The following is a 21206-nucleotide window of genomic DNA, read 5'->3' as shown; positions in this document are numbered from 1 at the left end:
AGAGCTTCATGCTGATAAGGTGTTGTGAAAAAGTAAAAATTTACGGTAAAAAGTAAAAATCTCAAACTCTTAAAATTATCACACTACACACTTTATAATATTTTTCTCTCAACTCAATTGTGATTTTCTTCACAAATGAGAGATCTATTTATAGAAAATCTTTACAAATAATCCAAAAATAAAATCATCATTACCTACATAATCACACACTAATTTTCAATATTTACAACTCTTATTTTCAACATTCAAATATTCAACATACACATTTTAAATATTAATTTTCAACCTTATAAATATTTTTAAATGAAATTGCAGAGACGTGGGGAAAAGGTTGAGCCATGATTGAAAACAGTAGAAAATTAAATTACTTTCCTGCTCTTTCCCACTTCCTTTTCCATTATTATATTTATAATGTTTTAAAAAACCAAGAAATTTTTATTATAACGATAAAGTATAGTGACATGATATAAATTTGATAGAAAAAAATGATAAAGAGTCGTGATTGCGTGTGGTTTTTTCGATTCATATTCATCTCTCTTCATGGTTCTGATATGCTAACTATTATAAGGTACCTGTGTTTGTATAGTTAGTATCATGTCTTTTAAGGATAAAATTTTAAAGGTATTTTGGTGATGAAATTTTTTTTATTTATTTTTAAAAAAAATTGTAGGATCGAACGTTTATCGCTTTATCAAAAACAATAAATGATATTAAAAGTGTAACTAAAATTTTTTAAACTGTAAAAAAGCTCAAGCACCAAGTTTTAATTGCTCTACCAGCTGGACAATTATTGCATCTAGCAATCTCCCAACTAATAATTGTATTCTTTGCAATCAATGAGAATCGAACACAAAACATTGACTGTAATGTCCAAAAAGATAATTTAGAAATTTTTTCAAGAAGTGTGTTGGAGACAAGATCTTGAGAAAAATGGCATCGAACGGTAAAATGTTATGTAAGACAGAATGTTTGCCGCTTTATCAAAAGTTATAACTGGTGGTAATGATGTAACTCGAATCTTTTAAACCGTACAACAGCTCAAGCACCACGTTTTGATTGATGCACTCAGCATAGACAATTATTGCACCAACAATCTCTATCCCTATAATTGCACTCCTTGCAATAAATGAGAATCGAACTCGTGACGTTGGCTATGATACCAACTAATAATTGTAATCATGACAATCAATGAGAATCGAGCACATGACATTGACTGTAATGCCCAAAAAGATATGAGTAATTTCAAAAAGGATACTGCAAAGTGAAGTCGTTCAATCACTGATATATTTAGAATGATTATATTGTATTTTACCAACTCTCGAATAGCATAAATTTGTCTTCATATATGGTTTGTCAGCTTTTAAAAGCAAGGTGTTGTCACAAAAGCATAAGGAATATTAATGAGCTTTTAATACTACACATGGAAATTGTAAGAGACATGTCAATTCTGTCGGGTAAACAATGCAGATGATCGTTGAAAAGCAAATTCGACCATTGAAGTTTTCCAACTATATAAGCTTTCATATTTCAAGTTGCTCAAAGCACACGCCTTTGACACTATATCATATCTTCAAGGATCAATATGTGCTACATTACAAACTCAAACCGTCAAGCTGACTGCTAAATGCATCAAAATATATTTTGTCTTGTACCCTTCATTTCTTTTCAACTAAGGGATGACACTTGAATCAATAGAGATCAAAATTTGTATGCTTATGTAATATTTAATTTATTAATTACTTGATATAAGTAAAATTATAATACAAACTAAAAATATTGTTTTACACTTACTTTTGGATTAAACTGGTTTAAGCTACTAAGCGTGACCCTGGATGTGTTGCTGTTCTTGCATCGAAAGAAGAGTAATCAGCTCATGCATGCGTTTGTTGTGCTTTATATGTCCAACCAAATCTTAATTTCATTAGCATTTATGTCAATCACGATCCATGTTTTGTGCATCTACTTTATTTTCATTTCGTAACAGGAAAAGGAAATCTCTCTTTTTGGATTTCATTCACATTTCCTGTGTGCTGTCATTATATTTCCATAATTAATCTATTGTCAATATAATTAAGATGGATAATCATTAAAAAAAAAATTTAGAACGTGAACCAAATCTAACAGAACGATTCCAATTATCGGCATCAACAAATTATTATTATTATTAAGCAATTAATCGTATCTTAAAATCCATAATTATAAAAATAATGCAAGTACATGTGAGGAAACTGTCCAATTATTTGAACTCACATGACTAATATTTGTGCTCAATTTGTTGGTTTGATATTAAATGTCTAATTAATGAATTTATTCATTGAGTTCGTCATTAAGAGTTAAGACACCTTCTTCTACAGCTTATATTTAAGCCATCCTTTGTCCTAACTAACCATAATTCAAATCTTCGTACGTTAAAATTCATTTAAATAATCGGTTAGTAGAAATTGGGTGAAACCATTGCTTGAATATATTTGTTATGTGCCATGATGTTTTTCATGTTACTTAGTTTTTAATTGTCAGAGAATTCATCTTTTGAAGAAAATAAATATATGTTTATTTGATAAATAATATACTCTTGATTAAAATTAAAAACGACTTTCTGTTTTAGAAATATGGTAAAAAAATAGTTTCATTGCTTGTTTTTTTTTTTTTTTAAATTTATATGTGATACCTTTGAAATTAAATAAAAAATNTCATTATTCGATAACAATTCAATAATGTATATCTCTGTATCGTTCCCATTTTATAGAATGTCCCGAAGAGACTCTAGTGTTTGGGCCGTAGCAAGCTTCTTCAATCGCTAACGGCCCAACTGAGAAATTTCGAGTCCAGTAGTCTATTATCCCAACTACCCCTCCCCCGAAGAATTGAATTTTGTTGGTAAATGACAGCTCGTTATAGTGGGATACAAAAATGTCAAATATTGGAAAAAAATTTGAAGGAAAATTACTAAAAATCAAGAAAAGAATAAATTTATTTAAAAAATGAATGAAAACGAAGTGAATATATAATCGCAAAAACTTGTGTGAGACGGTCTCACGGGTCGTATTTTGTGAGACAGATTTCTTATTTGGGTCATCCGTGAAAAAATATTACTTTTAATGCTAAGAGTATTACTTTTTATTGTTGATATCGGTAGGGTTGACCCGTCTCACAGATAAAGATTCGTGATACCGTCTCATAAGAGACCTACTCATATATAATATACTAGTCAATCAAACCTTGGCAACACCACTATTTAGATAGTTTTGACATGATGCTAATGCGTTCTCTATATTTTTCAAGATTTCCCAAACGTCAGGAAAGACAATCACAAAACGAACATTCAAAGGGAACATACTCATGAAATAACACTTAGTTTAGTTGCACTAAAATTTAACTCGAGTCTTGCAGTTGCGATTTTGAATCGCCTGGCTACTTAAATTCCAATTCATAGTACAATTCATTTGAACGAATATACGTTTCTTAAACACATCTGTAACCTTCACCTTTCCTCTGATTCCAATAAAAGTACTAACAGGCAAAATCCCCGCACCAAAATCGCTCCGAAACCGTGGCACTTCCGATATTTTGTCGACCAAGATGTCGATTGTGACGCTTGTTCGAACACTTTTTTTGGCTTGAACACGGCCTGCTGGACTCACAAACTCACCAATGACATAATTATCATAGTACACACTTGTTGTAGCGTTGCTAAACTTGAATGATGCATAGTTTGGATTCTCCACTGAAATATCAGCTTTAAGTGTCAAGTTCATGATTGGGGGTAAACTCGTATTTCCGAGTAGATTTAGCCCTTGAACCTTCATGGAGTTCATCTTCAAAATGGGCTCTTTAATTCGAAAGACGGTGAACATGAGGATTAACACGATCATCCCTATGATCAAGAAAATAGCAGCGCAGCAGCCACAACATATGATGCATTTCCAATTGGGCCGCGACGTGTGTTCCACAGGGGAAGGGTTGCTTTCTTCTATGCCAATCTGGTCGGTTTCTGTGGCTAACGGCTTCTCTTGCTCTTTCATATACTCAGCCATGGCTGGTTATTATGCAATGTTTTTTGGCCATATAAACTATATCTTTATATATTTTATTAGTGTATGCGTTTACCAAGTATGTAAGTCAAATTTAATTTAATATTTTTTTGTCTTTGGGCACAACATTTCTATCCCTGTTTACACGTCTTTGAATTTGGACTTTAGACTTTGTTAAGTGTAAAATCAAGAGGAAAATAAAAAGTAAAGGGGGAGATGACAAAGTCAACAGACGAAGCGATACGTAGAAACGTGAATTGGGTTATGTGGATTGGGTTTTAGGTCGATATGAGTTCAGCAGATTATAAAAACCAATTTGGCCCAAATGGTAATCATATTTATCCCAAAAAATTGTGATATACATGTCTCGGGTCTGAGACCCTCTCTCCCCTCATCTAAAGAAACATGTTAATAAATTGCATTAATCCGGGGTTTATCCAGTATCTAATGAAAGATAAAAGATAGTAGTTGTGGATTATCACACCATAAATAAACAAGTTAATAACATATATCATAAATTCATAACATCTACCGTGAATACGTAAAAATTTCAAATTTAATTGAAAAGGTTTGGGGCCCAACCAGTCACAGAATCTGCCCCACTCGATATTGGGCTTTGGGCAGATTGAAGGACCCCTGGTAACAGGCCTGTTTTGCCCAATGAATATAACTTTGTACGGATCCTCGTAGTAGTTCGGAACGGTTATGAGATTACTATTATCATTTCTGAATCCGTTCCAAAAATAATATCAATAATAAATTAATAATATTATTAATACTAATAATATTATAATAGTAATATTTTATATTAATAATAATATTATTATTAATACTGATATTAATATTATTATCATTAATAATAATACATAATAATAAGTTTTAATTTGAGAAAATCTCCGAACCCGTTATCGTCTTGTCCAATTAATATTTTTGAAATGAAGATCGAGACAGATATGGGGACGGGGATGGAATTTGGAGACGAGGACGAGGATGAAAATGACAAACTCACCCTATTCCTTACCATTGTCATCCCTAGTTGGATGCCAGTATTTTTTTGAGGACAAGGTATGCCACAATACCAGTAATTTTAGCAACTAAAAGATATTGATATTAGCATACATATATTCAATTATTGTACTTAGTTTAATAGTCAGTAGCTATAAATGTTTCTTGTGGACATTGTATTTAAATTAATAACACTAGTATTGTTCTAAAGATAGTTAATAGTTTTAATTATAGTTTCTTAGAAGAACTTGTATTTTATTTATTTAACACAAATACATTTCTAAAGATAATTAGTAGTAATAAATGCATCTAATTAGTATCCCAGTACGTGGTTTATCTATTTGATTTAACTTACATATTTTTTTTTATATATTTTTAGTCCAAAATTTTCAATCACCATACTTTAGTAAACTTTTGAAGTCAGAACATATACAGAGTACATATGGAACTGAGACGGTTAGTTATCTAATATCGGTTTGATAAAATATTTGAGAGTTGTATATATTGGCTTGAACAATCATCCTTCTTGAGTTAGTTTTTGGAGTTGATTTAGGTTCAAGTCACATTCTTAATATGATATCAGAGCTCAGTTCCACCATTAGGTTTTGGACTGCCTATAGTTGGGCCACCCGTTCTGCACATAGTTGGGGGATTTGTAAACTTTATGCTCTTATTCATTCCTAGACATGAGATGGATATGTTAGTTGTCACACATCAGTTGGATAAAATTCCTGTGAGTTACATATATAGGCTTTGACAATACTCCATTTTGAGATAATTTTTGGGTGTTGAGTTAGGTTCAAGTCTTAATCTTAACAAGGACGAAGATTGCAATAAAGATCAAACCCTAATTTGAAACTAATATTTGAAATTATGACTTGCGCTTCTTTATCATATTTTGGATTTTTAATATTTAATTGTATACTAAAATTTCAATATTTTATGTAAATTATTACGTATCCACCATAACTTCGATGCATGGCACGTATATTAAGTCCAAACATTGAGTAGTTATGATCACCAACTTTTGGAAATTACATTCGAATTAAATCCTTATTTTAGCATAAGTTAACTAATATTTCCGCATTATTTCTTAGTCTTATTATTTCATATTTATTCGCAATAATTTATGTTACTTAAATCCTAAAATTGGACCACTTATGAGTTGTAATTATAAGGCTATAGTACTCGAATTAAATGGGAAAGTAACAATCTAGCTACATTCGTAGCTCCCAACGAGCAAAATATCAAGAAATCCATACCCCATAAGGTGATGAGAGGAAACATTGTGTCAGTCATCAACTTAAATTATATGTACGTAGTTTTTTTGTGAGATGGTCTCACGAATTAATCTTTATTTGTGAGACATGTCAATCATATCGATATTCACAATAAAAAGTAATACTCTTAGCATAAAAAATAATATTTTTTCATGGATGATTCAAANTATTATATATAAGAGGATAAATGTATATATAAAATTATTTAAAGTGTATTTTTCATTACTTATAAATCATATTAAACATACTATTAATTTGTACACAATCTCTTTAATTTGCAAAGGTAAACTTGAATGTGCATGAATACAATAGAGAAAAACTATTTGATTTATATCTATCAAACTAAAATCGAATGCAAAGATGTCGAAAGAATTACGATTCCAATTGATAGCCAAATTTGGTTGAGCTCGAATATATATATAAATACGATTTATATTCGACTTCTCTCGATAAAAAAATAATAATAATAATATACCTTAACATGGGAAAACAGAATTTCAAGTAACTATAATATTTATTTGAAATCGGAAAATGAATATTTATTATACAGTAAAGGAGAAGATAGATAATTTACTGGCATAACAAATCTTGCACAGCTTGGCTCGTCAAATTCAAATCCATGCTACAACTCATAACCGCAGTGCGATGTCGATTCATGATCTTCATAACCTGAATTTCACCTCTCAGCTCCGTAAAACCCATCAATTTCAACAAGCCCGAATCGAAGTCTTTACTAAAATTAGCATTATTATCAGCAAAATCTCCCTTGATCACATCAATTGTCACGTTTATCCCTTCATGCTTCCTACTTCCGATTCGTCCCCCGTAAATACTAGCCACGCCAATCCTCGTGTTCCCGTAAAGAACAGTCATGTTTCCGCCACCGAACTTAAAGGGACCAAAATTTTTGTTCTGGACACGGATTTCAGCGACGGCCGTCATGTTCAGTGACGCTACTACCAGAGACGAACTGTAGTTAAGATTCTTTATCGTGACAGATGATAGCCGAATAGACGGAGTTGTGATCCGTAGCACGGCGAGGCCGAAGACTAGGAAAGCGATGCTTAGTAAAACGATTACCACGAGAATGTAAACGAAGCATTTGTTGCTACTTTCTTTGTGTTGGGGCGGTGGAATGTAGGGTTTACTGGTCTCTGGTTCTGTTTCGTCACTTTTGGGGTATTTTTTGGATGTTCGTAGGGATTTTAGAATGCTTTCCTCTCCTTCATCCGCCATATTTATTTTCTTGCTATGGTTTCTCTTAGGTTAGATGAAGAAAACGAAATGGATATATTGCTGGAGGAGATTACTATATATGAGAGGTTTTGCAATTTGTAGCAGTCTAATTAGTGATTGGTACATGGAAGTCTTTCCGTATTATGTTTGATAAAGACCAATTAAGACCAAGACCCAGCCAGTAAGAACCACCAATTAGAATCAAAATATCCCCTTAGAGGACAAATAGAACAAAGCCTTGAGTACATACATTAGCGACAATATTTCTGAGGCGGAGGATGAATCCCATCAATCCAAATGTAGAAAATTCTCTGATCTCCGGCGATAATTTTTCATATACTTCGGCACCATTTGGGGCTACGGTTGAAGTTTTACGATAATTTAAATTAAAAAATAACTAAATTTTTTTATCATTTCATCTCACGAATCAAACTATATATATATGAAGTGACGTATCCATGCAAGTGTGGTAGTGGTTAATTGTTTTTACAAAAATATTCACGCTAAAGCAATAAGCATAAACGTCGGTTACCTATATATTTACCATGGAGCATAAAGTAATAGAATATTTGCTCAAACAATTCATATAAGATTATATATTTGTGAAGCCCACGACAACACATAGGCCCGGTAAACCCATGTCCAAATGTAGGCTCAGGACCACTCATATTTAGGCCCAGAAACCGAGGTCCAAATAGCGGCTCAATTATTGCAACCTCACTCTGCTAATCATTAGTCATTACTCAATTCATTGCAGGAATGAACAGACAATATCTGATAATAACAAAAATGAGTGTGAAAATAGTTATTTTAAGACATAAATTGATTTAAATAGAAATTTTTTGTTTGATTTTAATCATCTATAAGTATTTAGCGTTGCATCTGCTGTATTTCTGTTTAAGAGTATTGAAAATGTTACCATGTTTTATAATTACTTTATAGCATGTGGAAAAGTATACTGTATGATCAAGCTCCTGAAGTTTTTACAAAAAACTATAGTTTATGGTAACAATACAAGTCAAATCTTTTAAACCGTACAACAACGCACGCGTCGCGTTTGGATTGTTCTACCAATCAAGAACAATTTTTGCGCTCCAACAATCTTTCTCCTAATAATTTGCACTCCTTGCAATAAATGAGAATCGAACCCTCATTGAATTTTTTTCGAAACTTAAATTTCTAATTTGCGAAGTAAATTAGAATCGTTTACGATGTAGATCATTTATTACTCACTTTGTTAAGAGATTAGCTTTTCTTTATTAATTAGTATTGGTTTTGTAAACTTATAAGTTTTTATAGTGAATCTTTTAATTTGTCATGAGGTAACATACAAGTGTATACACATGTGCATGATTTATTATGTCTTATTTTATTCATCGAAGTTTAATTGTGTGATAAATTATATAATTCTGATGCATATTGTGTTAAGGTGTTACAACACTGCACACAACATTTACATCTGATTCACACAATCTCCATCTATTTTTAGTATTTTTATGTCAAACAACTCTTTCAATGTATATAGTATAAACTGTATATAAAAATCTTGAAGTGGCATGTTATAATGTCTATGAGAATGACTCGATTTGGTACCCTTCTCCCGGCTCGCACCGAAACAGTGATTGGAACTGATATTTAATTTAGAAAATGAAAGTGCCATAAAAAAACACGGGGCTTAGATTAATTTAGCATCATTATCGGTGTGGAATACTCTATTATGGGGACTAAATAATCAACAATTGTGTGCCATCTGTTTTAATTTTCTTATACATGGTTGAATTTCCCGTTCCGTTTGTTTGCTAACGACAGCGGAACATATAACCTCTAAATTAATCAACACAATTGGGAAATAATATATATATAATTTTAGGTTATAAGTCGCAGTAAAGAATTATTTATAATATAAACAATAATGTAATAATCATCATATCATGGTACAAAATTCTCCCAACCTCGAAACGTGCAATGTTAGGAGAAGAAATACATGAAAATGGGACAAGTACAGTACAAAACAAAAATACAGAAAAAAATAAAATCACAAAATGAAATAATTAAGATACATCGTATACATTGAAGGCCAATTGTGTCACTTGCATGCCAAATCTTGAACCGAATTGGTGGGCAAGTTGATAGTCATGGTGCATAACATATCAGCCGATTTCTTCCTTTTTATAATTCTCAATATTTCCACTTTACCTCTTAAATTCGCCGCAATAGTCACGGCCAAGTTACCATTGGAATCACCAGTAGGTGAAGCTAAATCCCCGACCACCAAAATCCTTTTAGTAGAGCGTGCTCCAGCACGTTCCTCGGGGATCGCGAGCTGTCCGAGGACGACGCCGTTCCCCGACGTGATAGTAGCCAAACTACTATCAAATTTGTACCGTCCGTAGTTGGTGTTCTTAACCGTAACTCGAGCAGAAAAGCTAACAATATTGCCATTCCCTATATTCGTAATCGTGACTTGTTCCATTCGGACCTTAGGCGTTTTGAAGCGTAGAAAAACAACGCTGAACACGACGATTACGATCGTCTGAAGCACAGCAAAAGCAGCAATATAAGCCAAGCATTTCATTCTTTTCTTCTTCTTCATGGCTTGTTCGGACCGGTAATTCGTAGCTGATTCTTGGTCGCTTCGTGGCATTGTCGCCGGGGCCAATGGGTATACTTGTTGCTTGGGATCCGCCATGTTTTCTGTCTTGATTTTCTTCTCTGTCCGATTGAAGTAAATTGGACGTTACAGGAGTAATGTATGTGCTGAAATGAAATTATGAAGTTGTATACAATATGTGGCTCTCTTTCAAATTATATATAGTATGGTAAAAACTAAGGCTGGTTCTTGGAAATTTTAGATTTTGATTTGAAATTTAACAAAAAAGATTGAATTTTTGTGAAATTAACGCGTGGATTTTGCTGGGTTTTTAGACTTGTTTTTAGACTTCTAGAAGGCAATGACTTCTACTAGTTCATATATGCTGTGTGGAAATAAAGGTACAATACTTAACGCGACATTTCTTTTAAAAAATTTACTTTTATTAGAAGCTTTTAATTTCTTTATTCACATTTATGTATATGAATTTTTGATTTTTTTTTATTTAATTAAAAATATGTTTCATGAGAATTTTTGTGAATTCTTTATTTGAAAAATAAATTAAAATTATACACTTTTATTTTATATATATATATATATATCCTGATTTTTCAGGGAATATTTCCATTCATTACTTTCAGAAAAGTTGTTTTGAATGCAGATAGAAGCAAAGAATAATGTGATATTGCAAAAGTAGTAGAATTTTCAAATGTTAACGTAGTACATCCGACATCGATCTCTACCACAAAACGATCGAGTTGCAAAACTTTGACTATGAAATAGCCTTGAAGGAAAATTCCAAAGGTATCTACATCTAAATTCAGCTGATAGGACGCATCTAATATATTTTACAGGAACTTTATCAATTTTTTTTAAATTACAAGTAAAATTTAAAAATATTTTATTTGATTTAGAACATATTTAATATAGTAATTAGTCGAAGCTCCCGCTTTAGGCTAGGTTATGATTCAATTTAAGACCGCTCTCTTTCAATCTTTGAAGGAAATTTAGTAATAAACATTTTCAGTCGACCTACTTCTATATTTTGATATAAATATGAAACAACCATTAATAAAGTTTAAAAGTTGCAATTTTTTTTTTAATAATATGCCATATTTTTTCATGAAATATATACATGCTTGCTTTCCGAAAAAAACACGTAAAAAAATGTTTGGAAAAGCATTGTACTTTATAAGAATTTTTTAAATGTTTCTCGTCGTAATTGAGGTGAACCTATATATTTTTTTACACGGAAAAATATTTAAATATGGACAACACAGAGCTTGTTCAATGTGATTTATCTGATTACGTAGTTTACAAGCTATTGCTTTAGTCCGGAGTTTATCCAGTTCTCACCGAAAAGTAGGGATGTAATCGAGTCAAGCCGAGCCGAACTCTTGAATGTTTAAGCTTGGTTCGTTTATAATCGAGCCGAGCTCGAACTTTATTTAACGAATATATGCATGGCTCACGAGCTTATTCAAGTCTTTATCGAGCCTAAACAAGCTTAATAAATATGAATTATACATTTAAATTTTCATTAAATTAATTAAAAAATAAATTATATATTTAAAGAAAAATATATTATTCTTATTAAAATTTGTAAATTTATTAAATAAATAAAATTAATAGATTTTTCTATATATTTCATAAATAATATGCAAAATCAATAAATCAAATATCAAAACTATTATTTTTTCATCTAAAAGATTACTCATGAACTTACCAACGAAGATGTTCACGAGCTAACGAGCCGAGTACTGTAAAGCTTGAGTTTGGTTTGTTTATCTTAACGAGCCTCATTAAACGAGCTCAAACGAGCTTTTATCGAATCGAGCTTCGAATAGCTCACAAACGGTTTGGTTCGTTCACATCCCTACCGAAAAGTAACGAATGCGAATTCTTACATCATAAAATAAATAAATAATAAATAAAACAGGGTTAGTAAAATGTGTGTTTTTTATTTTTAATTTTTGTAGTGTGTTTATGCAGGGATGATATCTCTCATTAACTTATAAATGATATTTATATCTTTATTTTAAAATACTCGAGTCTAAATATTATTTTTTATCAGATTTTAAAGTAAAAGTAAATTCATAAAGTATTTTATACTTTCCCCGTATCCAAGCTTCATTCTTTTCACACTTTCTATAATCATATATAGTATGGAAACAGATATTTTTCTGTCGTTTCTTACTAGCTAGCCTAACTATTTTTCAAATACCTTTGTATACAGAGAGCTGACGTGACGCTTTCAAAGTTTCAATAACTCTTCTTTATATGAATTGAGAATCTTCAATTTTTTCGAGTAGACATAAAGAAAATCTTTAGTTTTTCAAAAAAAATATATATATATAAATGACAAGAAAATGATGGGAGATCATTGACTGAATCAAATACTTTAATTACCATGTACAAATATGCGTCTTGTATTCTAACATGGAAAATAATTATAATAAAGCTGCGGGAAAGCTTCACAGCATGGCCTTCAACAGCCCACCTCAGGATTGATACAAACTGCTTGAAATTGTCACTCTTGGAACAATTCAGCAAAATCTAATTGAAAATCATCATCCCTTCCATAAATGTCTATTCTCTCCAATCCCAATAGTAAGTAGGCCAATTCCTTCATATGATTTAATGAACTTTCACATTCCATGTTATCAGATGTGGCGACGCCAGCTGCCGATTCCGTCACGCACATGATGCTTCGTGGATGTCATTATCGCTCCCTATCGAACCATCCGCAACCACTTTTCTTGGTTGTGTTGGCTTAAGAAACTATTTTTTGAATCAAAATAAATGACTTTTTGTGTATGTTTCTTCTGTATATCTATCTTTCCTATCAAGGCTATTATATATATACTCCTGCCACTTCTATTTCTCCTTTCTTGGTATTCTTACTCGATTTTCGCTTTCTTGGTATTCTTACTCGATTTTCGCCATACTCCATAAAATAATGGAAGTTACATATGGACTTTAGGACTAGCCAAGAGCGGGACGGAATGTGGAGGATTGAACGTGTGGTTTTTAATAGTTATGTATGTACTCAAATTCGTTGTCTCTCAAAAATGTTCCTTGTGGAATTCAAATTTGGTTGAGCCCTTCTGATTATATTCGTTGCAGAGCTGGTTGAGTTCTTTTGCCAAAACTGGTGCCCCACAATAGAAAACTCCTGTTCCAATTGTATCAAATTGATCAATGTTTTGTGTTATTGATCGAGAGCTTCTTAAATAATATAATGTTTGCATACTAACCTATCCTCGCATTAGCATGCTTGGTGCTGATTTTCGAGAGAACCTTTTTCCAATTAGGCCTTGCAAAATGGGTTCTAACCTGTTAAAACCAGAGGTCCAATAACGAAAAAGTGTCATTTAAGATAATAGAATTGGCTAGTCTAGAGCATAATATTTGTTGCAGAAGAACCATGATGTAAAAATGATGAGACAATGGCAAACTTACCCTCGTGCCTGATACAATATCAACCCCATTCTTGGCATGGTTAAGAGCCTGAACCATGGTGATGAGAGCGGAACGAGCATCCCCTTCCTCGTATACACTAGTTAAATAGTTGTGCATCTCAATGACACCCTGAAAGTTTATGACATACGGTTTATAAACAGCATATTAAACGATATCAGTGGCAGAGTCTGATGATAACATGGTATCATACCCTCTGATCAAGTTCAGCTACTTCATTCATGACTCCTTTGAACCAATCGAATGAACCTTGCTCTCTAGTGACCCAATAAAAGTAAGCATTGGAGGTTCTAAGAGGTTTCCTTCTTTTTGGTGAAACCTTGTTAAGAGAGGAAGGGTCGAAAGATCCCCCACTCTGATCTGAATACCTGCTGAAATCTGAAAGTGAATCCTGGAAAGAGTAACCAAGTTTATCAATGGTTGGGCTGAAAATGAAGACTCCAACAATCAAACTGATACTTACAGCCTGCTCCTCCAGTTTGACAATATTGTTCAGTAAATCTTTCAGGATGCTTATGAAAGGTGTCGCTCCTATCCCAAGGCCAACAAGTAAGAGGACGTCGTATTTTCTATAGTTTTGTGCCGGAGCTCCATAAGGTCCGTCAATTAGTAACTTTGGCAAACTGGATTTTGAGGCAATTTTCAGGTCAGTTTGCAGATATGTGAAGAGAAAAAGAACATGTTAACGCACTAGCCCCACAGGAACGTTACCTTTTCTTGGTAGTTTCATCCGCTCTAAGTAACCCACTCTTTCCAGAAACTGGTGCCTCACACGCCTCAGAAAACACCCTTCTAAGTTCGTGTGTCCAATCACCTAACTGCCGTATGTGAATGCTAAGATAGTCATCACCAGGCGCTGAGGTGATTGAAAATGGATGCCTGGATATTTTCCAAATAGAGCAGTGCTAATATTAAACAACAAAGAATTTACGGTTGGTTATTAACGAAGTGATGCCGAATAATGTTGGTACATTTTGTTCCACAGATGTGTATATCATCTAGGAATATGGAAAATTGCCAGTATCAAGTTCTCTGCTAACTTATGAAGTTTAAAAGGTCATCTAATTTAGGACTATAAGTTCTTGGTGTGGATTAAACCCTGTCTAATAGATACTGCAGTTATTGTTATTTTTACCATTCAAATGGAGAAATGGCTGGACATTGGACAAACATGTATTGCCCGCTCTTGTATTTAAATTGTGGAGGCTTTGACATTTGCAAGCTGAGGACATTTCCTGGATAAATAGCAACCTGAAAATGACAAAATGAAAAATGAAAAACTTTTGGGGGGCCATTGGTATGGCTTATTATCAATATAATTCACAAAAAGCCTAGAAAGCCATGATTGATTTTTCAAATCATAAATGGATTGTTTTCTGTTGAGGTTTTTTCCCCCATTTCTCTAACTGATCACACATTTTAGAAAACAAGAGCTGTCATACTCATGCTCACCTTCAGAAGCCGGACACTATAGAAACCCGACCGGAAGAATCTGAGTATTCTTTCACCTGCATAAAGAAGTACCGGAACTGCCAGATACATCCATGTCTGTAATAACCAATGAAAAAATGCAAGATTGTTAAGCTCCAAACTTCTTCATTCCAAACCAAAAATCAAGAAAATTTACTCACCGTCTTTTTGTACCAGACATGCACAAGATAAAGACAAGTGCCATGGATGATAAGCAAGACGTAGACTAAGACAAACAAGTGGTGTGAATACCAGAAAGCATTGTATCCTGTAAGCCTATCGAATGGCTTCGGCAACTTGATTAGACTCCTTCTAAACCACCGTGTTGCCAATATAAAAGCAGTTATCATGAAGATCAGCATCAAGATTCCCGTCACACCCTCAACTCCTCCAACAAGGTCAGGGTATGTGGGCCTATGATCTCCAAAGTCGTCATTAAAATAAAGCGTATAATTGGTATCAGATACGTGTGTAAGCCTTGGGAAGTCGCAGGCAAGGTGGTTACCAACATGAAGTATGACACCAACTACAATAGCAGCAGCAATTGTCTGCACATTTCAAATTTTGAACAAGGAACATAGAAAAAAATATGTTAGTAAAAATATTCCACTATCTGATTTTGATTTCGATTGATAATCATTATTCATGTTTTGATTTCATTAGATCTAACATTATTATGTGAATTTGACTTGTACATTGGCACATACATCGTTTCCTATACAATCCAATAACTGGGAACTTATTTTACCAAGCGTTTTGGTCATATTTTTCATTTAAGAACACAAATGACATGATGTATGGGACATTAAGATATTTTTCCAAACAATATCTTTTCTAGTATTTATAAGCGTAATCCGCGTCCTCAGTCCTCACGGGCTATTTTACTAATAGACAATAAAAATAGGTTGGGACATGTACAAAGCAGAAAATAGCAAATATCAAAGTTTTCTGCTGATATTAAGTTGAATGCTAAAACATATCAGCCCTTAATAAGTGATGATGGGACAGGATCTGAGACGGCGCCGGCAAGCGCAATCGCCCCCTCATTTTTAATTTTCCCCTACACTTAAATATGATCTTTAAAAAATTCATATTATCAAAAAAGTGGTTCAGCCTTGAGCTTTTTAATATTGTAATTTCGTCCCAAGATATATTGCTTTGACTCAAAGTAAAACATGACATACGTACAGAAGAAATTAAAGAAAGTGGGGTTGGGTGTACCTGGTGAAAGTTGATATTGTCATCAAATGGCACAAAATAAGCCACCTTAGAGGATCTCAGCCAAGTAATGGTATTCCTACACACAGGCAATAACACAAGAGCCATGTTGAATTTCAATGTTTCAGCTGCACCTTTAGCCGTGAGGAGACAGTATCCCATGATTTGGTACGCATTTTTCTGTTTGTACTGGTAGAACTTCCAAGTGAAAAGCCCTATCATGATCATGATCCAAAGTATTGTCACCCAAATTCTCTTCCAGTTTTCTTGGACGAAATAGAGCAACTTGTTGCTCAATCTTTTGATCCGGCCTCTGTACCTAAGACCATGTAGATTTTGACTCATGGCCTGGCTCGTGTAGCTCAGGGCTTGACTGTAATTTAAGTAAGTATCCTTTTGTAATAATAGTGTCTCCAGCTGCCATAGCTGCATCATCATAACCGATATACATGAGATATGATGATCAGGAAAGATGGATCGTGCGCTTTAACTTGTCCTTAAATGGGTCGATGAAATTATTGTGGACCATACTGTTTCGATGTTCGTTTGTTGAGTGCTGAAAACACGCATTTGCTGCCCTTTAACAGAAACCTCCACATGGCGAAGGATTCTGTGAGCTCAAAAGTCATCGTGATCACATGAGAATATGGAAAGATGAAAATGTTGTTGAAGTTCACTCGCAAGTTTTTGGCCAGAGATTCTTGATTAGAAAAACCCCATGACTTGAAGTTCACTCGCAAGTTTTTGGCCAGTTAGAAAAACCCCATGACTCCTTTGAAAACAAATTAATTTTTATTTCCAACTCAAAAAAAAAAAAAAAAAAAATTAATTTTTATTTCCAACAAAAAAAAAAAAAAAAAAAAAATTAATTTTTATTTCCAAACATTTTAAATATCTCCTTTGCATTAATCTTAATATTTTAGTGGCACATTTATTTAAATAGTTCATCAACTCATTTTAAACTTCAGTCAATCCACCTTGATTATACATAGATATGCATATCCTTAGTTGGAGATTCTCAGAATTTACCAACGTAAGACATGACAGTTGTCTTAATTAAAGAAACTTCATTAATTCGCCTAGCCATGAGCATGACAAATTAATTAATGAAATTTCATTTAAAACCAAGTCTTCTCTTTGAGCTCAACTAACAGGAATTAGGTAATAAAACCTTTATTCAAGAAAGCTACTGCTGCACTACCAAAGATTTGACCAAATTTTTATAAATTCTAACCAGTCAGTTTCCTCATCTGAACTTTATTTATCATTTACATTTAATATGAAATCTACACCCAGATTATTATTATTATTATTATTATTATTATTATTATTATTATTATTTATTGAACTTGCTAGGTATCACTTTTATAATTTTTATTAATTATGCATAGCATATTGTTTTCTATGCTCATTTATTCCAATTTGATATCTGATCCACTTTATGTAACTTGAAAACTTGAATTAGCAGTTATTGAAATATATAGTAGGTATATGGTGCTTACCAACAATAGACTACTACTTCTATCTGATTATATATGCTTTTATTAATTTACTTAATCTTTTAAATTTATACAAATTTATTTGACTAAAACAAAGGAAATGACAACTTCAAAGATCAAATATTTGAACTTTTTTATTATTAATTAAAAAAAAATTAATCATGTATGTAAGATCAAGTCAGTCATTTGTCATCGAACGACCAACTTTATGGACAAAAGTGAAATGTTATAATTTNAATCTACAATAAAAAAAATAAATAAAGAAAATTAAAAACGTGAAAATTGAAAAGAAATTAATTGCTTGGTCGAATTATTGGAATTATTGACCCACCAAACCCACAAATTTGAGGAATATTTAAAGATACGTTTAATTTCAACGTAAAATAAGTTGACAAAGACAACCAAAACAGTGTTGTGCACTAATGCACGCACTTTCGAATATAAATTTTAGCCACGACAGATTACGTGTCGGACAGAAAAATAAAATAAATTTTGAGAATTGGACAATATAAATTGGAGTTGTACGACCAATTTTTTTTTTCCTAATACAGTCGCCCATCACGCCTTACCCCTGGCCTGCATATTTTAAATTCGCAAATTTTTGAAGAATATTTTTTAAAATCTATTATTTCAAATGATTAATATATTTAGTTGTTTGGATTGGATTCATAGCTTGCGGATATAAAAACAAAATTCATCTCTGATTTTACTATCCTTTAATCTAGAATCGCGTTTCCAAGTGATATATTAATTAATTGGAATATTATTATCCACAAAAGTTTAATATAACATATTAAATCTAGAAGTGTATTATAATCCAGGTCATCATATATATCTATAATTATTTACAGTCATTTTTATAATATACATCTTTAAATTAAAATCGATTCATAAAAAATATTATTTTTATTTATAAATATGAGCCGAACTTGTATCACGTCATATTTACTCGCTCCAGTGAATTTTTTTATGGTGAAGAAACTGCCAGACTGTACGTATCTCATAATCATGATTACATTAATTAATTTATTTTTAAAAGAAAGATTAATCATTACCTACTTTTTAGTAGTACTGAATATGATTTATTCATTAATTAATCAAATCAGATAAAATAAATCACGTTACCTCCTTGACTTCCGTTTCGGTGATCCGACCATCCTCATTCTTGTCTACCCTGCATCAATATATAAATAAATAATAATAAAGAGAATAACAATAATAATAGATATGATTTTCCAGTTTCACTTTTACTGTAGATTAATCAATTAACCGGTAATTTAATTAATTAGTTTTGTTAAGATAATATCTGTTAATTTTAATATTTGATTATTTTACGTGCATGAATTATATATATTATCGTTATTTAGATATGGAATTATAATAAGTTTTTTTGATAATAAAGAAGAAACCAGTTGTGAATTCTTGCAATTTAAGTGTACATCCTCTCCTGTTTTGGTAAAGGGAGTTATTTAAGCAAGGAGGAGTAATTTTTAATGGGAAACAGCTAAATAAAAGCATACATGTCGAAGAAAATCTGAAGCCTGGAATCGAAGCTTTGATCTGTAATTTGCAACCAATATTCGTAAAGCTCGTCTCTCGAAATCTTATCGAACTTCAATCTCCTCCTCCTGCTCAATGCATCGAATAATTCCAACCCAAATTCATTGGAATCTTTCATCCCTGTGAAAATATATATGTACTCCACCACTGAATCAGATCGAAATTTTCAGCTCACAAACAATTATTAATTAATTGCATAAAGACTCTGGAATTAATTCCAAATTTTTGAGGGTTTGTTGCCAATATGAATTTGAAAACAATTAACCTATGCATTGTGCGAAATCTGCGCGGTAAAGAAAGCAGTCCCTGGCGAGCTTCTGGAAGTTTTTCTCAACTTCTTCCCAGGCATCAACGCTGTTGTTCTTGCTTTTGCTGATGAATTTCAAACCTCTCAGTGCTTTCTGGGTGCCTGAGCGGGTGCGATCCAGCTGCGCACGTTGGCGACGCATCGCCCGAGCCGCCAGCGCAGATTCCAAACCGTTACCGCCGACCCCACCAGCGGTAGACAGTATACGCGACGCATGCCCGTGGCTCCAGGAGAATCGCCGCAGCTCCGCTTTCAGCTCCTGCGAGAAATGCTTTGCCTTCGCCACCGCTTCGGCCTTCAACTCCTGAGAAAACTGAAACAGTCTATTAGAAGAGCTCCGACGCATTGTGGGCGATCTCGAAGTCGACGAAGGCACCGGAGTTTCAATCCCCGCGATCCCAGCAATGACTTCATTGCTATCGATGGTAATAACCGTGGCCGGCTCAACACTACGCAGTATAATCGTATCGTCATCCTGAAGATCAAGCGTCACTTCCACAAACTCCTCGACCGAGTGCGTTGACGAAGCTCTAGAATACTCCACCACCGGCGAAGACCCTTCCGAATTCCTGGCGGTCACAGCTTCAGAATCCCATCGGCTATCATATTTTCCCGTACCTCCCATTTAACCAGAAAATGGGATCAGTGTGTTGGGTGAGAAGAAAGAGTAAGCAGAGGCATATATGGATTTAAAAAGGAGTGGAAGCAAAGCGCGTCAAGAATCTGTGTAAAACGACATGCAACGCGGAGCTAGGTGGTGTTAAAAAGGGAAAAAAAAAGAGACAATATATGGTGCAGAAGAAAGGGGGACCTGAGACTCAAACTGAGGTTTTTGTTCGAATTTCTGTGTGAATTATTATAGTTTTTTATGGAAGAGAAAGCAAAGTGGTTAAGTTGATTGAGAGATTTAAATCTAAGGGTGACACATATGCAAACGGGGTTGATGAGCCACGGCAGATGGGAAATCGCGCACACTAACGCTACTGTGTTTATATATTTTATTGGATGTCATCTTATTTTAATTGTGTCATAATTTCCCTGTCCAATATAAATTAACAAATTTAATATTCTAGAGTTTGATGTATATANAACTTTGACCCATTATTCGCTCCACATCGGTTAAATATTCTTCGGACATGTCCACTCCAAATACAAAACTGGACCGGTTAGACCCGTGAGACTCGATTTTTTTATAATGAAAACATTAATTTTCTTTTCACATGTCTGAATTATAAAACAAACAAGTTTTTAAATACAATACAATAAAAAACTAATTAATGTCTTCGACTAAACTTAATAATGATAAACAAAATATCTTCACGGTATAATGAATTATATAAAAAAGAGTTACTAGCTTTCCAAAAAAAATATTGACATCCCAAATAGACATTAATAAAACTAAAATACTAGAGTATTTATATGCAGATACATGGGTCGAGTATGGGGCGGATATTATAAGACACATGACCCGTTCCATGTTCAGACGGGTCTGAAAAATGGGACTCTATACCCGTCTTATGATCCATTTGA

At 33.1% G+C, this 21206-nt stretch overlaps 4 protein-coding genes across 4 annotated transcripts; all 4 read right to left on the bottom strand.

Annotated features, from left to right (window-relative positions):
- Positions 1-3365: 3365 nt before the first annotated feature.
- Positions 3366-4034, bottom strand: LOC140980823 (late embryogenesis abundant protein At1g64065-like). The gene has a single exon (XM_073446878.1). It carries the CDS (start codon positions 4032-4034, stop codon positions 3366-3368), a length of 669 nt encoding a protein of 222 aa, XP_073302979.1.
- Positions 4035-6732: 2698 nt separating this feature from the next.
- LOC140981116 (late embryogenesis abundant protein At1g64065-like) lies at positions 6733-7668 on the bottom strand. Its single transcript, XM_073447384.1, has one exon. The coding sequence runs from the start codon at positions 7550-7552 to the stop codon at positions 6887-6889; it is 666 nt and encodes a 221-aa protein (XP_073303485.1). The 5' UTR covers positions 7553-7668; the 3' UTR covers positions 6733-6886.
- Positions 7669-9434: 1766 nt separating this feature from the next.
- LOC140981408 (late embryogenesis abundant protein At1g64065-like) lies at positions 9435-10368 on the bottom strand. The gene has a single exon (XM_073447799.1). The coding sequence runs from the start codon at positions 10239-10241 to the stop codon at positions 9639-9641; it is 603 nt and encodes a 200-aa protein (XP_073303900.1). The 5' UTR covers positions 10242-10368; the 3' UTR covers positions 9435-9638.
- Positions 10369-12512: 2144 nt separating this feature from the next.
- LOC140980822 (respiratory burst oxidase homolog protein A-like) lies at positions 12513-20612 on the bottom strand. Its single transcript, XM_073446877.1, has 13 exons — positions 19635-20612; positions 19330-19489; positions 18930-18983; positions 16314-16794; positions 15254-15640; positions 15075-15170; positions 14758-14873; positions 14334-14501; positions 14086-14245; positions 13816-14013; positions 13605-13733; positions 13400-13478; positions 12513-13317 (listed from the first exon to the last, which is right to left on the bottom strand). The coding sequence occupies exons 1-13, from the start codon at positions 20299-20301 to the stop codon at positions 13208-13210; spliced, it is 2805 nt and encodes a 934-aa protein (XP_073302978.1). The 5' UTR covers positions 20302-20612; the 3' UTR covers positions 12513-13207.
- Positions 20613-21206: the final 594 nt, after the last annotated feature.

Source organism: Primulina huaijiensis, chromosome 7 (genome assembly GCF_012295235.1).
Source record: "Primulina huaijiensis isolate GDHJ02 chromosome 7, ASM1229523v2, whole genome shotgun sequence".
NCBI classification, from domain to species: Eukaryota; Viridiplantae; Streptophyta; class Magnoliopsida; order Lamiales; family Gesneriaceae; genus Primulina; species Primulina huaijiensis.
Note: the sequence above shows the minus strand (reverse complement) of the source record. Positions and strands in the feature narration are given on the sequence as shown.

What these genes read in the sequence shown, in the direction of transcription:
- LOC140980822 (XM_073446877.1), bottom strand. Translation starts at nt 20,301, where the DNA reads ATGGGAGGTACGGGAAAATATGATAGCCGATGGGATTCTGAAGCTGTG. An exon ending in GCCATTTCTCCATTTGAATG is followed by an intron (nt 14,502 to 14,757) that starts GTAAAAATAACA and finishes GAAAATATCCAG; the next exon opens with GCATCCATTTTCAATCACCT. An exon ending in GCATGCTAATGCGAGGATAG is followed by an intron (nt 13,318 to 13,399) that starts GTTAGTATGCAA and finishes CAATTGGAACAG; the next exon opens with GAGTTTTCTATTGTGGGGCA.
- LOC140981408 (XM_073447799.1), bottom strand. Translation starts at nt 10,241, where the DNA reads ATGGCGGATCCCAAGCAACAAGTATACCCATTGGCCCCGGCGACAATG.
- LOC140980823 (XM_073446878.1), bottom strand. Translation starts at nt 4,034, where the DNA reads ATGGCTGAGTATATGAAAGAGCAAGAGAAGCCGTTAGCCACAGAAACC.
- LOC140981116 (XM_073447384.1), bottom strand. Translation starts at nt 7,552, where the DNA reads ATGGCGGATGAAGGAGAGGAAAGCATTCTAAAATCCCTACGAACATCC.